General features: G+C 47.0%; 1 protein-coding gene across 1 annotated transcript in view; it reads left to right on the top strand.

Annotated features, from left to right (window-relative positions):
* The window catches only part of nbeal1 (neurobeachin-like 1), a 132,546-nt gene that overhangs the window by 83,337 nt on the left and 28,002 nt on the right, over positions 1 to 21,207 (top strand). Inside the window, exons 31-42 of the mRNA XM_056300960.1 lie at positions 2,063 to 2,212; positions 2,298 to 2,455; positions 7,353 to 7,477; positions 9,435 to 9,561; positions 10,560 to 10,708; positions 11,002 to 11,135; positions 11,315 to 11,416; positions 14,154 to 14,249; positions 14,353 to 14,477; positions 17,557 to 17,697; positions 18,069 to 18,199; positions 20,426 to 20,535. Of these exons, the coding sequence (XP_056156935.1) occupies positions 2,063 to 2,212; positions 2,298 to 2,455; positions 7,353 to 7,477; positions 9,435 to 9,561; positions 10,560 to 10,708; positions 11,002 to 11,135; positions 11,315 to 11,416; positions 14,154 to 14,249; positions 14,353 to 14,477; positions 17,557 to 17,697; positions 18,069 to 18,199; positions 20,426 to 20,535 (1,548 nt within the window). The remainder of the gene's footprint in view (positions 1 to 2,062; positions 2,213 to 2,297; positions 2,456 to 7,352; positions 7,478 to 9,434; positions 9,562 to 10,559; positions 10,709 to 11,001; positions 11,136 to 11,314; positions 11,417 to 14,153; positions 14,250 to 14,352; positions 14,478 to 17,556; positions 17,698 to 18,068; positions 18,200 to 20,425; positions 20,536 to 21,207) is intronic.

Genomic DNA, 21,207 nt, shown 5'->3' with positions numbered 1-21,207 from the left:
CTCTCAATAAACGTTGTGTTCAGATGAACTGATTCAACCTTCTCTGGTTTTCTTACCTGGATTATTGAGCATGCATCAAGACAAGGTCTAGCAGCCATTGTGGCTCATGTGTCATCAGCTCAGCAATAAACGGTTCCATCCATCCAACTGTCCCAACAGTCACTAGGGGGGCAGGTGGGGAGACACCCTGGACAGGCCGCCAGGCTATCACAGGGCCAATGAACTGTTCTCCTTGTAAAAATGGGATCTGTGGACCAAGACTAATGCAGGCAGTCCAAAGTATACTAATGTCAAAACAACAGCCCTCATCGCGGGTAGTGACCTCCTCTTCCCGTCATAAGATCCTGAAAGAGGCCACGATTAGACACTCTCGAAGTCTTCCTTGCCCCGAGCCGGCAGGGAAATCCATTTCCAGAACTGATGTCACTGCCTTACCACAACACGCTGGCTCGGACACCCCATCCCCAGTCGGCGATTTCACACACAGTGTTGATCATGCACTCTCTTGCCATGAGAACCCACAGCCAACATCTCCTTCCCCTTTTCTCCCCAGCAATATTAATAGTTGGGGAATCTATAATCAGGAACATCAGTTTTTTCAATGCAGCCATACGCTGTTTCATTGGTGCCACAGTCCCTGATATCCTGGATAAGCTCCTGGGGCTGCTGCGCTCACTCCCGTCCTCCACCAATCGAGTGATCGTTCATGTGGGGACAGACGATGCAGCTCATTAGCAGTCTGAGTTAGCCAAAAATGTTTTTTTTGGGGGGGGGGGGGTCCCCCTTTTACTTCCCAATTGTACTTGGCCAATCATGCCACTCTTTTGAGCCGTCCCGGTCGCTGCTCCACCCCCTCTGCCGATCCGGGGAGGGCTGCAGACTACCACATGCTTCCTCCGATACATCTGGAGTCACCAGCTGCTTCTTTTCACCTGACAGTGAAGAGTTTCACCAGGGGCACATAGCGCGTGGCCAGATTGAGCTACTTTTTATTTGATTGGGTGGGTCAAAATGGCTCTGATAAACATAATTATTATTACATACATTACCGGACAGACAGAGAAACCTTCTACTAAACGGCAGTAAAAAAAAGGGGGGGTATTTTTGGGTGGGTTCAGGGCTTTGATTGGGCTATTCAAATCTGGCAACATTGCACATGGGAGGATCACGCTATTCCCCTCAGTCCCCCCCCCCCCCAAAACAGGCATCCCGACAGACCAGAGGAAGCGCTAGTGCAGCGACCAGGACACACACCCGCATCTGGCTTCCCATCCGCAGACACAGCCAATTGTGTCTGTAGGGATGCCCAACCAAGCCGGAGGTAACACGGGGATTCGAACCGGAGATCCCTGTGTTGGTAGGCAATGGAATAGACCGCCACGCTACCTGGACGCCCGCCAAAAAGGATTTAATGACCTTTTAAGCTTTTTAGGTATTTGTGGAAAGTCTGTTTTTATTTCTGGTGTTATTCCGACACTGGCCCATGGAGCAGAGCGTTTCAGCAGAATCCTCAGCCTCTACACGTGGCTCAACTCCGCTGGAGTCCACCCTATCAGGCGGGGTAGCCGATGTGACAGAGCCTCTCCCGATCTGCCCGGCTCACACCACACAAACCACTGCCATTTCTCAGTGGATATTCCACGATTTCCCCTCCTGTTTCCTGACACCTCCTCATAACTAATGGACACACAGTATTACAGCACAGCACTCAGGGCAGAAATTCAACTAGGTTCAATGTTGGGTGCAAGTCCACTAATTTTGCTCAGAGCAGCACACATTTGTTCATGTCTTACAATATTGGGGGGGTGGGTTGGGTGGAATTTGCTCATTCAGTGTGAAAGCCCCATAAAGATCAGATTGCAAAGGGGCACTCCATATATTTTCAATAGCATAACCTGCTAAATGTGCTCAGTTACTGTGGTATTTTGCCCAAATAATATAACGGACTTGAACTTGACTGAGATTTTTTTTTTCAGTAAACACAAGGACAAGTAGTATTAAACAGGCTGTTAGAGATCCTTCCTGATTTTGAAGCCTCCACTTTTTGCCCCTCTGTCCACAGATCATCCCCTACATGAAGCAGTATGAGATTGAGACGTTCAGCCAGGGCCATGAGCACATGGCTCTCTACTGGAAGGAGTGTTATGAGGCCTTCATGGTCAGCCTACATAAGAGAGAACGAGAAAGGGGCGAGAGCAAGATCTGCTTTCAGGTCAGTTTAAAGTAAATGCAAGCATTATGTGCGCACGCACATGCATACACGCACAGTCAATCCCTGACTTCTCCACATTATTTAGGAGCAGTTTGTGGAGCCCTTCTCACGTCGTGGCCGTCAGGAGAACTTGCGATACAACAACATGCTGAAGCAGCAGAACACCCAGAGCAGTGCCACCCTCAGACAGTGGAAGGCTTCCCGCCGGGGCCTGGTGTGTGAGAGAGGCCCGTGGTGTGACAGGTACTGAGGCAGCAGTATCTTTGTTGATAGCACACATTTGCACAGCAACGCATCCACTAGGGCGAATGGGTCTGGAATGCTCCAGGCTTTGGAACATCCCATATACTCACAGCTAATGTCTGTTGTTCCCTAAACCTATTTCTCTTCACATTCTGTATCTCTTTTAAATAGCTACTTATTGGGGGCGTTCGGGTAGCCTAGCGGTTTATTCCGTTACCTACCCCAAAGGGGATTGGCGGTTCGAATCCCCTTGTTACCTTGGTCGGGCATCCCTACAGACACAATTGGCCATGTCTGCAGGTGGGAAGCTGGATGTGGGTATGTGTCCTGGTCGCTGCACTAGCGCCTCCTCTGGTCGGTCAGGCTGCTTGCTTGGGATGAGAGGGAAATGGGGGGGAATAGCGTGGTCCTCCCACGCGCTACGTCCCCCTGGTGAAACTCCTCACTGTCAGGTGAAAAGAAGCGGCTGGTGACTCCACATGTATCGGAGGAGACGTAATAATAATAATAATAATAATAATAAATCAATCTTATATAGCGCTTTTCTAGTACTCAAAGTCGCTTTACAATAAATGGAGTGAAACAAGACGGCAGATGAACATAACACAGACATACAGGGGTGGATGGGAAGGGGGGCTATGAGAGGGAGAAGCGGCAGCTACAGATGACGCCAGCAGTGCTCTCCGACTTGGACAGATATAAAGGGAAAGAAAAATAAACATCATAAATCACAGATGCAGGTCAAGTGCTCAGTCCCCAGCCTGCCTCAGACCAGGGGTGTATGAGTGGACAGGGGGGCACGAGAAGGCAATGGAGAAAAGGTGTGTCTTGAGATGGGATTGGAAGAGTGGGAGGGATTCTGAGTCTCTAATGATTTGAGGAAGTGAGTTCCAGAGCCTCGCAGCTGCTCTGGAGAAGGCTCGGTCACCAAAGCTGCGGAGGTTGGACCTGGGGGTAGAGAGAAGGGGGGCTGAGGTGGATCTGAGAGACTGAGAGGGTTGGTAGGGGAAGAGGAGATCAGTGAGGTATGGGGGAGCCAGTTTGTGAAGGGCTTTATAAGTAAGAACCAGGAGTTTGTAATTGATCCAGTGGGAGATGGGTAGCCAGTGGAGGTCTTTTAGGACTGGGGTGATGTGGTGCCAGGATTTGGTGAAAGTTAAAAGTCGGGCAGATGCGTTCTGGACCAATTGGAGTCTCTTGATAGAGCTAGCACTGATGCCATAGAGGGGTGAGTTGCAGTAATCGAGGCAGGAGGAGATGAAGGCATGGATCAGTATCTCAGCAGTGGGGCGTGTGAGAGAGGGTCTTATTTTCGCAATGTTGCGAATGTGGTAGAAGGACGATTTGACCATTTGGCAGATATGTGGCTCAAGGGAGAGGGTGGGATCAAGGATCACACCAAGGTTGCGTGCCTGGGGGGGAAGGGGAGACAGTAGTGCCATCGATGGTGAGTGCAAGGTTGTTGATTTGGCTGACAGTGGACTTGGAGCCAATGAAGAGGAGTTCAGTTTTGTCACTGTTGAGTTTGAGAAGGTTTTGCTGCATCCAGACTTTAACTGCAGACAGACAGGAGTCAATGTGAGAGAGGGGTGGATTGTGAGGGGATTTGGTGCTGAGGTATATCTGGGTGTCATCAGCATAACAGTGGAAGTCCAAGTTGAAATGGCGGAGAATCTGACCAAGAGGGAGGATGTAGATGATGAAAAGGAGTGGGCCGAGTACAGAACCTTGAGGAACACCTGGTGTGACTGTGGATGGAACAGAGGAGTGGTTGTGAAGTGAGATGACGTGTGACCTGTTGGAGAGGTAAGACTGGAGCCAGCTGAGTACAGTGCCTTCAGTGCCGACATCTTTCAATCTGGTGAGCAGGATGTTGTGGCTCACAGTATCAAAGGCTGAACTCAGGTCGAGGAGGATAAGGATGTTGAGGGCTCCAGTATCAGCAGAGATGAGGAGGTTATTAATTACTTTAAGGAGTGCAGTTTCAGTGCTGTGGAGTGGGCGAAAACCAGACTGGAGGGGTTCAAGTAGGTTGTTGGAGTGTAGGTAGGTTTGGAGTTGTGTGGCGACAATGCGTTCCAGGGTTTTAGAGAGGAAGGGGAGATTGGAAATTGGCCGGTAGTGGTTGAGGCAGGATGGATCAAGACCAGGTTTCTTGAGAATTGGGGTGACAGCTGCAGTTTTGTAGGCAGAGGGGAAAATTCCATGGGACAGTAAGGAATTGAAAAGGTTGGTGAGGTAGGGGCATAGGGCAGGGAGGCATTTCTTCATGAGGGGGGTGGGGAGGGGATCAAGGGAGCAGGTTGTGGATTTTGATGAGCTGATGAGTTCAGAGATAGTGGTAGGGGAAACTGGAACAAACCGGGAGAGGCGGCGATCAGGAGGAGGGGAAGGGAGGTCAAGAGGAATGGGGAGAAGAGGGGTGGGAGTAGGTGCTGCTGAGTCAGATGAAGGGGACAGTGATTTGTTGATAGCGGCGATTTTGTCTGCAAAAAATTGGAGAAATTAGTTGCATTGTTCAGCAGTAGAGGTAGAGAGGGCATCGGCACGGGGCTTGAGGAGGTTGTTTACAGTGGAGAAGAGGGTGCGGGGGTTGCGGTTGGAATCATTAATGATGGTGGAAAAATAGGCAGACTTGGCAGCGGTGGTGAGGGCATCTTTGTAGGCAGAGAGGTGGAGGTTGTGGGCTTCTTGATGTACAGTGAGAGATTTTTTCTTGGCGAGTCGTTCCAGTTGGCAGGCAGTCAGTTTCATTGTGCGGAGCTCAGGTGTGAACCAGGGTGCAGAGGTGTTGAGGGAGGCAGACAGAATGGCGTTGAGGTGATTGGTGAGATCATCAGGTAAGGTAGAGGCTGGTTCCAGGGGGAGAGCAGAGGAGAGCAGATCAGAGAGTTGGAGGGGGTCAATAGATTTAGTATTGCGGAATGTTATTTCTCTGAGGAGGTGTGGCCGAGGAGTTGGGGATGGAATAGTGAACTGGATGAGATTATGGTCTGACAGAGGAAATGGGGATGGATGGATGTTGTGTATCGGTAGATTGACAGAGCAGACCAGGTCAAGGATATGGCCTTTGACATGGGTGGGGAAAGTGACATGCTGGGTGAGGTTGAAATTGTCCAATAGAGTAATGAATTCTGATGCAAACTTACAGGTGGGTAAATCAATGTGGATGTTAAAATCACCACGCAGTAGTAAGTGTGAGGAGAGAGATGAGGCTATTGTGAGGAGTTCAGAGAGGTCAGACAGGAAAGATGGATTTGGTGTGGGTGGCTGGTAAATGAGAATGACGGCCATTGAGCAGATTTTAAAAAGCGAGGAATTCAGATGATGAGACAGTGGGGAGTGAAATTCTGATTGAATAAGACAGCAAGACCACCTCCACGATGGGAGGGACGGGGTCTGCAGATGTAGCCAAAACCGGGGGGGGGGGGGTGCTTCGTTGAGGGAGAAAAAGTCACCAGGTTGTTGCCAGGTTTCAGTGAGCAGTAGAAAGTCAAATGAATTATCAGTGATTGTTTCATGTATGATAAGAGCTTTGTTATTTAGTGATCAGGTGTTAAGGAGGGCAAGGTTGATGGAATGAGAGGGCAATGTAGTGGGGGCATGCTGGAGAGGTCTGAGGTTTTCCAGGTTAGCAGTGAGGAGGGTTGCAGTGGAGGGGGGCGGTGGGAACATAGGGTTTGGATGTGGGATATTGTATCAGGGTTAGTGGAAGAATGTAGATGACGGGAGTGTCTGGGACCGCAATGATGATAACGGCGGCAGCGGAGGATGCCAGCAGACAGGGTGGAGGTGCGTGCAACAGAGAATAGCCGGTAGTTTTTGTTGAGGGACAGGAGTTCATCGGGAGAGTGGTGTAAGGGAGGAGGAGGGAAGCTAATCAGGGGAGAAAATAAAAAGGGAAACCAGGGTATTCTATGTAGTCGTAATAAGGAGGGTAACGTAAGTAAAAACAAGAGGGCAGAGTGTTGGTTCCATGAGACGGGTGGATTAATAACGTTGGAAACGTAAGAGGGATAGCGCAGAGCACGGATGGGATGAGGCTAGCTACTCACGATATGAAGGGGAGTGCCACCAGGGATGGTGATGTCCAGATTACGCTAGTCCCAGTTGATGATGGCCCAAAGAGGGATAGTGTCCACTGCCGAGGGAAAATAAAGTAGATAATCCAGCCGGGGTTGGGGGACGGAGCCAGAACCACAAGCCAGCATGCAGAACCAGGAGGTCATGGCTCAAGTAAAGCTAATGTTAGCCGAGTGGTGGTTAGCCAGTTGCGGCTAGCATGGTGGGCCGGAAAAAAAAAGCGGGGGTGGTGATGTCCAGATTATGCTAGGCCCTGTTGATGATGGTCCAAAGAGGGATAGTGTCCACTGCCGAGGCAAAATAAAATAAATAATCCAGCGGGGGTTGGGGGACGGAGCCAGATCTGCAAGCTAACGTGGAGAGCCAGAAAGTCAGAGCTCACGTAAAGCTAATGTTAGCTGAGGGGTTGTTAGCCAGTTAGCTAGTCAGGCAGCTAGCACGGAGGGCCGAAAAAACGGGGACAGAGAGGGGAAAAACAAGACGGTGGGAGAAGCGGGTAGCGGGTCCGGGTAGCGTAGCGGTCTATTCCGTTGCCTACCAATACGGGATTGCCGGGTCGAATCCCTGTGTTACTTCCGGCTTGGACATGTGGTAGTCTGCAGCCCTCCCCGGATCAGCAGAGGGGGTGGAGCAGCGACCGGGATGGCTCGGAGGAGTGGTGTAATTGACCGGGTACAACTGTGGAGAAAAGGGGGGGGTTACTTATTTTACGCTTTGTGAAACTCAACACAGTGGGGTCTGAGATATTTGTGTTCATCTTCTGTCCCTTTTTGGGTGGTTTGTTGCAGCAGTTATTTTTATTTGTTTCCACCAGGCAGCAGGATCACATGTACTGGAGGGTGTCCAGCGCTGAGAACTACTCCCGCATGAGGCTCAAGCTGGTCCGTAACTACAACTTCAACCCTCATCGTGAAGCTAGCGCTCTGCGAGACAACCTGGGTAATGCTTTTGTTTCATCTACACCAGTGGTTTTCAAAGTGGGAGGAGAGGGGCCGCCAGGGGGGCCTCTGCAATTAGGACGAAAGATGAGGGAAATTTTTATTTATTTTTTTTAGTTTTTAGATTGCCTTAATATTGTCCTTGAGTTTTTAAAGACATCTTGCAATGGGGGCCCGGGGCCAGAAGCTAGTGCTATGGGGGGGGGGGGGGGCTTTGGTATGGAAGAGTTTGGGAACCCTTGATCTACACATGTCTGTGAATGTTCTCATTCATCCAGGTCATGGTTATCCAAAGGAGTTGAATCAAGTGCAACTGGACTTGGTATATATCCTTGAAGACATTTCCCCTCTCATCCAAGAGGCTTCCTCAGTTTGTGCCTTTCTGACTAGACCAAGCTAGTCTGACTGGCTGGTGATGAGACTCAGAATTTATCCTCTTGGAGTCGATTGATCTACACAGCTCTAACATGGAGGAGTTTTTTTAGATTGTTTGTGTAGTGAAGAGGTTGATATTTCTGATGCCGAACTTTTAGAATCTTCGAAAAAGGACATTCATGTTGGGAGAATGCAAGGGGTGCTCAGTTGCTGTGATGGTTGATGTGATGGTTGGTGTGATGGTTGATGTGATGGGTGATGTGATGGTTGGTGTGTTGGTTGGTGTGATGGTTGATGTGGTGGTTGGTGTGATGGTTGGTGTGGTGGTTGATGTGACGGTTGGTGTGATGGTTGGTATGGTGGTTGATGTGATGGTTGATGTGATGGTTGATGTGATGGTTGGTGTGGTGGTTGATGTGATGGTTAATGTGGTGGTTGGTGTGATGGTTGATGTGATGGTTGGTCTGATGGTTGATGTGATGGTTGGTGTGATGGTTGATGTGGTGGTTGGTGTGATGGTTGATGTGATGGTTGGTGTGGTGGTTGATGTGGTGGTTGATGTGATGGTTGGTGTGATTGTTGATGTGGTTGATGTGATGGTTGGTGTGATGGTTGATGTGGTGGCCTCACAGCAAGAAGGTCCTGGGTTCCTTAGGGGTTGTCCTCTGTGTGGAGTTTGCATTTTCTCCCCCGTGTGGGTTTCCTCCGGGTGCTCCGGTTTCCTCCCACAGTCCAAAGACATGAAGGTCAGGTGACTCGGCCATACTAAATTGTCCGTGTGTGTGTGTGTCTGTGTGTGTGTGTGTGTGTGTGTGTGTGTGTGAGATACCTGTCCAGGGTGTCTCCCTGCCTGCTGCCCAATGACTGCTGGGATAGGCTCCAGCGGTTTGGATGATAGATGGATGGGTTAGTGATTAAAGTTAACGCTGTCTCCAGACATGAGAAAGTAAAGCAACCTTCATACTGTTCTTTTTCTCTTAAAAAAATAACAAATAGAACCGAAAAGAGTACCGTTAGTACCGATCAGCAGAGGGGGTGGAGCAGCGATCAGGACGGCTCAGAAGAGTGGGATAATTGGCTGGATACAATTGGGGGAAAAAAGGGGGGGGGGTTTAAAAAGAGTACCGTTATAGTTCCAGATCGATAAGCAGTATTGGTAAAAGTAGAAGTATCATTAAAATCTTAATGCTACCCATCCCTACATGTGAAATAGTGTAACAGCAGTTGGTCAGTGTCTCCGCTCTGGGCAGATATGCACTATGTGGTGATATTTAGGGAGTTGTTGATTCAAATTACTCTTGTTCAGTCATCCCAAAACGATAACCGTGAAACCAAGTTCTTCCTTTCCACCTTGTAATCCCAGCAGAGTTTACATCTCCATCTGGCAGTATTTTGAAATCAAGATTAAATATCTATATAAGCAAAGGTGCTTTCTGTTTTTGACAGTGCACTTTTTAGGACCTTCCAGGAGGAGATAAAGCACTCAAGGTGGGATGGTTGTACATAGCAAGTTTCCGGGCCTAGATATTAATAGTGCAGCCCACCCCTGTCATTCAAGCCTCGCTGGTGTCTTCCTTCTGCAGGCGTCCAGCAGCAGCCTGTGAACCCAGACTCCCTTCTGCTCGAGGTGGTGAAGCAGGTCAAGGTTAGCGACCTGGAGGATGACATTCTCGAGCTACCAGAGGATGACCCTACTGTCAGCAATAACCAGTCAGTAGTAGTGCTTCATGAATGGTTTACAACAACTAAATTATACCACCATCAGTCATTTAGTATACTTTATCATATACTTTATCATACCTGGCAGTATAGGCGAGACGTTATCTATGTAATGTATATCAGAGGATGACTTTACCACTATCTGTCAGTAAGTCTTGAGTATGTTACACTAAATCCATGGAGTTTCTGGACTGAGTGTTGTTGCTCGAACATTGACATCAGAATAATATTCAACCATCTAAAATGTGAGTGCATTCACATGCTTCTCAAGGGCTCATAGTTGGACATCAAGCTTCTTCAAACTTAATCAAGTCATTATAAGTTAAAGTACAGGTCTCATCGTTGCCTACCAACATAGGGATCGCCAGTTCGAGTCCCTGTGTTACCTCCAGCTTGGTCGGGCGTCCCTACGGACACAATTGGCTGTGTTTGCGGGTGGGAAGCCGGATGTGGGTATGTGTCCTGGTCGCTGCGCTACCAACTCCTCTGGTCAGTCGGGGCGCCTGTTTGGGGTGAGGGGTAACTGGGGGGAATAGCGTGATCCTCCCACGCGCTACGTCCCCCTGGTGAAACTCCTCACTGTCAGGTGAAAAGAAGCGGCTGGCGACTCCACATGGATCAGAGGAGGCATGTGGTAGTCTGCAGCCCTCCCTGGCTTGGCAGAGGGGGTGGAGCTGCGACCGGGACGGCTCAGAAGAGTGGGAGAATTGGCCAAGTACAGTTGGGGAGAAAAAGGGGGAACCCCCCCCCCCAAAAAAAATGAAATAAAATTGTGTAACCATCACTCGCATATAGTACAGTCAGTGCTGATGAGGTGAGTTGAGGTGAAAAGTAAAATACAGCATCAACCCGCTAAGTTACTATTTAAATAAACTTTGTAACAGGAGGCAAAAGGCACTCAGTAGATTGTGGTTGTGAATTGTTTCATCTAAATCAAAATTCAAGGATTATTCATACTTATTAATGGCATGCCATTGTCCTGGGTCCAGGGCTGAGCCAGAGGAGGCAGGCCAAAAAGAGAAACTGGTGCTGTGGGAGGACTGTGAGCTGGTGACGGTGGTGGACGTGGTCCCTGGGCGCCTGGAACTCACCACCCAACACATCTACTTCTATGACAGCAGCCAGGAAAAAGAGGAGGGTAAGGAGGAATTGATGCAGTGAAGTTATAAAAAGAGATGGCTTAGAGGAACAACAAAAAAGTATTTTAAAGCCTACCCACTGTTAGAGCTTTCACCATTTAAACTTATGAATGTGCAATGCAGATCAAGATTGAGGAAAAATGTGGAAAAGTGCTGCAATTTTTAAATAGGCACCTTAAAAAGAGAAGGCATTATACTCTAAATACAAAAAAAGCAACAAGTGGATGCACATCACTGCACTTTTTCTCGTTCACCATATTAACCTTTCTTGATGTCCATCTGTGTCCTTAAGGAATAGGTCATGACTTTAAGTGGCCCCTGTCTCAGATCCGAGAGATCCACCTGCGGCGATACAACCTACGCCGCTCGGCTCTCGAGATCTTCCTCATCGACCAGACCAACTACTTTCTCAACTTCAAGAAGGAGGTGAGCCAGAAACCTACACCCCTTCCCCCTGAAACAAGTGAACTTCTCAGTTGACAATGTAGCTCTGAACTCTTGAGAGTGTGAAATGAGATAGTTCATTGTTTCACTTCACTGACATCTATGTTTATTCTCCAATTGCACAGAAACCTATGATAATGACAATGTTCTGCTTTTGACAGGCACGGAACAAGGTATACAGCCGCATGTTGCTGCTGCGCACCCTCAACCTGTATGGAACCCGCTCCCCTCAGGAACTCCTCAAAGCCTCCGGGCTCACACAGGTCAGGACTGAGGCTAAAACCTGACCACATCCGAGGCGGCAGAATTTGTTTTGTTTTTTTGATCCTGCACATAGATACAATAAGCAACAGACACAAGTTTGCAGCACAGTTCAGCAATGCTGAACAATTACAAACACGTGATCCGTGTACTAAATGGCAAAACATTAGTTGATTGAGCCTCAGTTTGTGGACGTTTAGTGACTAAGAAACAATAAATTATGATGTGCCAACCAAACTAAGTCACTTTGTTACTGTAGTGCTAGATTGTATTTAGTTAACAGCAGCTAGAAGAATAAACTCAAAACTGTTGTACTTGTAATGAGGTGCCCTGCATGTTACTGTCATCCCTAACAGACCACCCGTTGAGTTATTACCTTAAGCTTGATACTAACCAGACTTTGCACAAAAAGTTTTTTTGATCTATATGTTATCATTTTTACACTTTTATCAAATTATTTGTTATACATTGTATTTAAACATCAAGTTGTATATTATAATATGCAGTTAATGTGTAAACCAAACAAGGCCCTGGGCCCTGATGGCCTGACCGGACAAGTGCTCAAAGGTTGTGTCCCCCAGCTGACGAGTGTTATCACGCAACTATATCAGCTTCTGCTGGAAAGAGCACTATTACCTAGCTCCTGGAAACTGTCAAATATAGTGCCTGTACCCAAGAAATCAGGAGCTAGCCTTTTCAATGATTTTAGACCAAATCGCACTTACCTCTATTCTGTGCAAATGTATGGAAAGGATTCCACATAAGCGCCTAACATCATCTGCGGCTTTTCATCTTGACCGTCTTCAATTTGCATATAAAAAAATCATGAGGTACTGATGATGCAACTCTAACTTTAATTGATACAGTGGCCAATTATCTCCAACTGACTACACATTATACGAGAGTTTTATTTATTGATTTTAGTTCAAACTTTTAATACAATGAAGACACATTTCCCCCTGCTAAAGTTTTTGGATCTAGGGGTGAATGGTGGGCTTAATTTTGCAGGCCATCCACAAAGAGTGTTCTTTAATGGCAATGTATCAGAAAATACAGGGGTGTCCCAAGGTACCCTTCTATCACCCGTATTATTTTAAGTGTACACAATGAGTTCAGAATCCAAGACTTAGATTTTAATTAACTTTAATATGCTGATGATATAGCGCTCATCAGCCTCCTCCACGAACAGGACACTGCATGGGAAAGTTTGTATTTTAGTCATGTAACGTCCCTCCAGAATTGGTGTCAATCGAGTGCTCTTGAGATAAACATTAGTAAAACCAAGGAAATGGTCATATCCAGTAAACACTACATTTCAGACTTGTATCAACTCCTAAAAATGTTAGGGCACCCTGTTGAAACGGTTAGTTGTTTCAGATATTGGGGAATTTATCTAGATAGCCACCTTAATTTTATAGATAACATAGATTATGTTTTTAAATAAGCTATGCAGAGGTTGTACTTACTTGGGAAGCTTAATGACTTCGGGGTAAGCCAGTAAATTCTTGAAATGGTGGACAAGAATCTGGTTGAAAGTATCTTGTCTTTTAACGTGGTCATGTGGTATGGACACTTGGATGTCAAATATAAAGGGAAACTGTCAAGAGTTGTTATTACAGCCAGTAAAATCATAGGGAAACCACAGATATAACTAAGTAGCAGGCATGTACTCAATGCCAAAAAGAAAGCTGTTGATAAAACAAGTGATCCGTCCCATCCATGGTACCCACAATTTGAATTGCTTCCCTCAGAAAGGCGCTTTAGACTGCCAAGAGCCACCAAACATGTCTACAAGAAATCATTTGTCCCAAGCGCAGTTTTAATTGTTAAATTATTAAACATATAATGAATCGAGGGCGCCCTGGTGGCTCACCTGGTAGAGTGCATACCACATAAGACCTTACATGAGTCCTTACCGCAGTGGCCAGGGTTCAAATCCGGCCCGAGATCTTTGCTACATGTCATCCCCTCTCTCTCTCTCTCTCCTTACCTTTCCTATCGCTATCGAATAAAGGTGGAAAATGCCAACAACAAAAAAAAATCTTTAAAAAAAACATATCATCAATCATATGGGGCACCCCCTTACCTCACCCCCCCCCCGAATTTGTAGATTGGTCTCACACTTGCAGATTTTGCCACGTTGTATTTTTCATAAGTGGTGTATTTAACTGTATGTGAATTGCCTATGAATGAATTCCAAGTTTCCCCAATTTATTGTTCTTACTATTGGCTTATTTGTACGACAGGTTGATCGTTGTGAAGCTGTCCTGTTTTTTGTTATTGTCCTTTTGTAATCTATGTTGACTGTGGTGAAGCCAAAGACAAATTTCACATCATAGACAACTAAGTTCTAACTAACATGTGTTTTGAGGGTGTTATGGTCTTCTTAGCACCACCTATGACTGACTACAAACTTAAATTATGGATTAAATATATATTCAGACATTTAAAATTATGTATCCAATGAGTTTTTTAATCATTCATGGTCTCTAACATCTAAACCAGTTAATAATGGCTAGCTTTCAGCCAGAGTGATGTTTAAATAAAGACCGCAGATGTCTTCTTGCATGTGCTTGATGGTGAAATATAATGGGTGACGTTCAGGGTGTTCTTTCCTGGCTGAAATGTCCCATATACACCACTGCTGTTCATGTTTTCATAGTTATGGCAGGTATCCGTTTTTACATTACAACTTTGAGTCTTAAAATGGTTGCATTTGCTGTCTCTCTTTTGTCCTAGAAATGGGTAAACCGGGAGATCTCCAACTTTGACTACTTGATTCAGCTCAACACCATAGCAGGCAGAACATACAACGACCTGGCTCAGTACCCAGTGGTATGTTCAGAGAGATGCTGCAGGTCTGAAATGTACACAGTATAGTAATGATTTTAACTCTGTGCTTTTGTCTCTGTGTGTGTGCGTGGCCATGTGTGTGCAGTTTCCTTGGATTTTAGCAGACTACACCTCAGAGGAACTAGACCTTTCAGACCCTCAGGTGTTCAGGGATCTCTCCAAACCGGTGGCTGTACTTAATGAGCGCAATGCCAAGGCTGTCAGAGAGAAGTATGTTTCACCAGTCCATCCTTTCACCCAGTCTTCTCTAACACTCTGATCAGAATTCTTGACTTAAGGGTGTCCGGGTAGTGTAGCACTCTATTACGTTACCTACCTACACAGGGCTCGCTGATTCGAATCCCCATGTTGCCTCCGGCTTGGTCGGGTGGGCACAAATGACCATGTCTGCGGGTGGGAAGCCAGATGTGGGTATGTGTCCTGGTCGCTGCACTAGCGCCTCCTCTGGTAGGTTGGGGTGCCTGTTCGGGGCGGAGGGGGAACTGGGGAGAATAGCGTGATCCTCCCACGCGCTATGTCCCCCTGGTGAAACTTCTCACTGTCAGGTGAAAAGAAGCAGCTGGTGACTCCACATGTCTAGGATGAGGCACGTGGTAGTCTGCAGCCCTCCCCGGGTCAGCAGAGGGGGTGGAGCAGCGACCGAGATGGCTCAGAAGAGTGTGAGGATTGGCCAAGTACAATTGGGGAGAAAAAGAGAGAGAGGGGGAAAAAAGGATTCTTGACTTAAACTATTTATTTATTTATTTATTTATTTATTTATTGGTCGTCTCATCCAGCCCGTTTTTCTCGCAATTGTACTTGGCCAGTTACCCCACTCTTCTGAGCCGTCCCGGTCGCTGCTCCACCCCCTCTGCTGACCCGGGAAGGGCTGCAGACTACCACATGCCTCCTCCGATACATGTGGAGATGCCAGCTGCTTCTTTTCATCTGACAGTGAGGAGTTTCACCAGGGAGACGTAGTGTGTGGGAGGATCGCGCTATTCCATCCCCCCCCCCCCGAACAGGCGCCCTGACCAATCAGAGGAGGCACTAGTGCAGTGACCAGGACACATACCCACACATCTGGCTTCCCACCCACCCACAGACAGGCAGCATTGTGTCTGTAGGGACGCCCAACCAAGCCGGAGGTAACACGGAGACTCAAACCAGAGATCCCCGTGTTGGTAGGCAACGGAATAGACTGCTACGCTACAAGGACGCCCTGAAGTAAATTATTTTAATCTTAGTATTACAGTTAGCACTTGCTGAGTAGTTGATAGAAAGTAACTAGTGGTTCCCATGTGGTAACTAGGTCGTTTTAGGGGCAAAACAACCACATGACTTCACAGAACCCATAATAACCAGCCTGATAACCAGGATAATAAACAGCCTGATAACCAGGATAATAACCAGCTTGATAACCAGCTTGATAACCAGGATAATAACCAGCATGATAACCAGGATAATAACCAGCTTGATAACCAGGATAATAAACAGCATGATAACCAGGATAATAACCAGCTTGATAACCAGGATAATAACCAGCTTGATAACCAGGATAATAACCAGCATGATAACCAGGATAATAACCAGCCTGATAACCAGCATGATAACCAGGATAATAAACAGCTTGATAACCAGGATAATAACCAGCTTGATAACCAGGATAATAACCAGCATGATAACCAGGATAATAACCAGCCTGATAACCAGGATAATAACCAGGATAATAAACAGCTTGATAACCAGGATAATAACCAGCTTGATAACCAGGATAATAACCAGCATGATAACCAGGATAATAACCAGCCTGATAACCAGGATAATAACCAGGATAATAAACAGCTTGATAACCAGGATAATAACCAGCTTGATAACCAGGATAATAACCAGCATGATAACCAGGATAATAACCAGCCTGATAACCAGGATAATAACCAGGATAATAACCAGCATGATAACCAGGATAATAACCAGGATAATAACCAGCATGATAACCAGCATGATAACTAGCATGATAACCAGGATAATAACCAGGATATAGTACATAGAAAACTCAACTGCCACTTATAACCAGCCAATGTTACAATAGATTCTAACAAGACTCCATACCCCACCATTCACTTTTATGAAAAAAAAACTTTGAAGTAGAAGTAAAACTTTTTTTAAAATACACAATGTCTTGTGGGTACAGCTTGACTGCTGCTATCTGTGGTCATAGCAGTGTTTAGTGTGATGTCTAAATACTGACACAGGTAAAACACTGACAAAACTGAACTGCCATTCACAAAAATTGCATTTCATGATGTAATTGTAAGGGACATAGTTGAGCTTGGAAATGACATATGCTACTATGCAGGATGCTGTTCCTCATTTGTCGAGGAGTTCATTGGTATTTCAGTTGCGATCAATCGGGAACAAACCTGTTTTTGTACTTAACCCTACACAAAGGCAACCTTGTGAATTCCTACAACAATCATAGGTGCAGAATCAAAGTCTCACAAATACACAGAAAGAGCTGCACCCATTTACACGTAAGAGAAGCACAGTAAAGTATAGTAAAGGCTCTGGGCCGCACACCAGGACAACTCTACAGTACTTGTTTAGGCAGGCAAATTTCCTTTTATGGACGGCAACGTGGCACAGTGGTTAGTGCGGTCGCCTCACAGAAAGAAGATCCTGGGTTTCAGCCCCCGGGGTAGTCCAACCTTGGAGGTCGTCCCGGTTCGTCCTCTGTGTGGAGTTTGCATGTCTCCCCGTTTCTGCATGGGTTTCCTCCAGGTGCTCTGGTTTCCTCCCACAGTCCAAAGACATGTAGGTCAGGTGAATCGGCCGTACTAAATTGTCCCTAGGGGGTGTGTGTGTGTGTGTGTGTGTGTGTGCACGTGTGTGTGTGTCGGCCCTGTAATGGACTGGCGGCCTGTCCAGGGTGTCTCCTCGCCTGCTGACCAATGACTGCTGGGATAGGCGCCAGCATCCCAACAGCCCTGAGAGCAGGATAAGCGGTTTGGATGGATGGATGGATGAATTTCCTATTATTCCGTCAGCGGTATCACAGTCTGGTTGTAGAGAACAAGCCAGATGTTGCAGGGCGTTGCTCCTTTCAGCATTCAGTTTTCCTATGATCATGATATGGACTTTCTTTTCACTGTTGTGGAAACACACATTTGTTCAGGCATCACTCATTCCCTTGCCCAGAATGTCCCAGCAGATCCAGCAGTTTGAGTCTGTGACCTATAGATTACAGGTAGGCTTCTCAATTCTTCAGGCTGCTGCTACCCCATGTTGACGTTGTGAATGTGTCCATCAGGTATGAGAGTTTTGAGGACCCGACGGGCACTATAGACAGGTTCCACTATGGCACCCACTACTCCAATGCTGCTGGAGTCATGCACTACCTGATCAGAGTAGAGCCCTTCACTTCCCTGCACATCCAGCTGCAGAGTGGACGGTAAGGACACCAGCCAGCCAGTTAATTTACCCTCCTCTGTATTTATGTAACATGCTATCATCCATAACATTTTCATTCATCTATCTGTCTGTTTCCTCCCTCCATCTTTGCTCCCTGCCTCTCTTCCCCCCTTTAAACGTTCATTTTTTATGGTTAGCCAAGTAAGTTTGCACATGTGAGTAAGTTGTCCAAGCTGGATGCTTAACGTAAAGAAAACAGAAGTCAGTCACAACATTCTGAAGTGTCCTTTCTGCCTTGCATGGATCATAGTCATCACAGCCTGTAGAGGAAGGTCTCTGGGCCTCCATGCCTCGCTTGAGTTTGAATAATCAAAGTTTTCTGCTGACCAGTGCAATTCACCTTTGACCCAGGTTTGATTGTGCGGACCGCCAGTTCCACTCTATCCCTGCCACATGGCAAGCCCTGATGGATAACCCCAATGACGTAAAGGAGCTCATCCCTGAGTTCTTCTACTTCCCGGAGTTCTTGGAGAACCAAAATGGTGAGGCCTGGCTTTTTGTATAGAAATCAGAAATACTTTATGGCCCCTGTGTTTATGGACTTTGGGTGGGAGATGGCTGTGTTGAATTTAACTTGTTAAATGTCATAGTGGAGAAAGTTACTGACTCACAGTACGAGTTCACTCTGGAACTTTACATTCACATTCTCCAGAAACAGGTACACACAGTAAAGAAAAATTTACCACTCTCCTTATCCTTATAACCTCTATTTGGATGAGGGCCAATTTGCACAAAAAAAAAAACATGCACAAAACCTCCGGAAGAGCATCAGAGGAGGGATATTTCTTTCAGGACGGGTAGACTTGTAGTACATGCTGAGTGGGCAAAGTACACAACACCGTAATAAGTTTATGAATAAACACTGAATGAAGGCACTGACTGACTACACTTGGCAATAGTGAAACAGTACAAAATACATGTGTTATGATGTCAAGCATCCTCCTCACATGCTGCCACAGAACAGCACTGTGTCCAAAGCGCGTTTTAGTCATCTTTTAGAAGGGGTGGCAAGTGAAACACAGTCTTACAACTTATTCGATCAGGACACGGGGATTTATGAGTACTAATGTGCAGAAACTTGTTCCCATGTACTTGTGAAGTCACATACTGATAACTTCATAACTTTATCCGCTACCTCTCCCTACTGACTAGACAGTCCTACAGTGTCAAAACTACAATAGAAACCATTCAGTTCATTTGTAGAGTCCTGGGGCGTCCGGGTAGCATAGCGGTCTATTCCATTGCCTACCAACACGGGGCTCGCTGGTTCGAATCCCTGTGTTACCTCCGGCTTGGTCAGGCGTCCCTACAGACACAATTGGCCGTGTCTGCAGGTGGGAAGCTGGATGTAGGTATGTGTCCTGGTCGCTGCACTAGCACCTCCTCTGCTCGGTTGGAGCACCTGTTCAAGGGGGAGGGGGAACTTGGGGGGGAATAGCGTGATCCTCCCATGTGCTCTGTCCCCCTAGTGAAACTCCTCACTGTCAGGTGAAAAGAAGCCGCTGATGACTCCACATGTATGGGAGGAGACATGTGGTAGTCTGCAGCCCTCCCCGGATCAGCAGAGGGGGTGGAGCAGAGACCGGGATGGCTCGGAAGAGTGGGGTAACTAGCCAAGTACATTTGTAAAGTCGAGGTCATCAAATTTTATTGTTTGCTCCGGCTAATAATCTGTGATCACATGTTGGCGTTGTAGAGCTAGTGTTGCAATCTAACTGAACAAGCTAAGGTTTGGAAATGTCCAAAGCCTGTGTGCTATTAATACCTTGTTGATCTCATCTGTTCTACCTATCTGAACGTCCACAATTCCGTCCGTCTGCTCATTCTCATAATTGTGGACGTAACTTGATATTTACAACTTGAAACATTTCACTCGTTTGCTGGTAGGTGCAGGTGAAAGTGTGTGGACAGTTGTGTGCATGTGGTTGACATTTATCCATGCTAAATCTTGCAGGCATCGCCAAAAATATGTCATTGTCAATAGCACACTCCAACAGACAGGAAACTGGTACGACCACTGCAGCGGAAACCGAAAGTCAGTGGACTACAGTTATGCACAGAGCCGATTGTACCCGGCCAATTACTCCACTCTTCCGAGCCGTTCTGGTCGCTGCTCCACCCCCTCTGCCGATCCAGGGAGGGCTGCAGACTACCATGCTTCCTCCGATAAATGTGGAGTCGCCAGCCGCTTCTTTTCACCTGACATTGAGGAGTTTCGCCAGGGGGACATAGCACATGGGAGGATCACGCTATTCCCCCCAACACTGAATGACCCGCCACCCATAGAAGACAGTCTGAACCTAGGGAGGGAGAGTAAACTGGCACTGGAGGACCTCAGTGTCCTGGGAGGAGAGTCAGAATAAATGGAGAGGGTTAGACGAATATTGTGGGGTGAGACCATGAAGAACTTTGTTGGTTACAAGAAGTATTTTGTGCTAGATACAGGAGGGGAGACATATAGTGTGTCCTTGGATTGCACATGGGTCGTAATTTTTCCCGTTCTTCAAGAGAACCTAAAGGTTAAGACGACAGTCAGCAAACTGTAACTGCTGTTAGGGTAAATTCATTCTGTTGCTCTATTTCCTTTTTTCTTTATACTCTTCTCTCTCTCTCTTCTCCTCTCCCTTCTTATCAGTGTGTCTGTTTCTGACTAACCTTTCCTCTGCTGTTCTCCTTGTCCCCGGCCCTCTCCCCTTCTGTCACCCCAGGCTTCGATCTGGGTCGTCTGCAGATCTCCAAAGAAAAGGTCAATGATGTCATTCTGCCAAAGTGGGCAAAGTCTCCAGAGGACTTCATCTACAAACACCGGAAAGCTCTAGTAAGACTTAGTTCTTCTACTGCCAGGAATATACTGTTTGGCCTTGTTCACACTGCCAGTCCACATCCATTTGTTGGCATATCCAGATTGTATCCAGATGGATTTTTAGAAAGTCTGGACAGCAAGAAACCACATGAGATGTGATTTTTGCAAATCGAGCTAAACCACATTTGGAGGTGGTTTGAAATGCGATTCAAATCAGATTTCTACAGACGCGTCTTAGTCCAGATGCTCTGGCTGCCCAAATCCGATTTAGAGCTGTTTTTTGAAAGGGCGTGCAGGTGGCATGCGGTCTATTCCATTGCCTACCAACATGGGGATTGCAAGATCGAGTCTCCATGTTGCCTCCGGCTGGGTCGGCCGTTCCTACAGACACAATTGGCGGTGTCTGCGGGTGGGAAGCCGGATGTGGGTATGTGTCCTGGTCGCTGCACTAGCGCCTCCTCTGGTCGGTCGGGGCGTCTGTTCGGGGGGGGGGGGGACTGGGTGGAATAGCGTGATCCTCCCATGCGCTATGTCCCCCTGGTGAAACTCCTCACTGTCAGGTGAAAAGAAGCGGCTGGTGACTCCACATGTATGAGAGGAGGCATGTGGTAGTCTGCAGCCCTCCCCGAATCGGCAGAGGGGGTGGAGCAGAAACCGGGACGGCTCAGATGAATGGTTTAATTGGCC

The sequence above is a fragment of the Lampris incognitus genome, chromosome 21 (assembly GCF_029633865.1).
Source record: "Lampris incognitus isolate fLamInc1 chromosome 21, fLamInc1.hap2, whole genome shotgun sequence".
NCBI classification, from domain to species: domain Eukaryota; kingdom Metazoa; phylum Chordata; class Actinopteri; order Lampriformes; family Lampridae; genus Lampris; species Lampris incognitus.
Note: the sequence above shows the minus strand (reverse complement) of the source record. Positions and strands in the feature narration are given on the sequence as shown.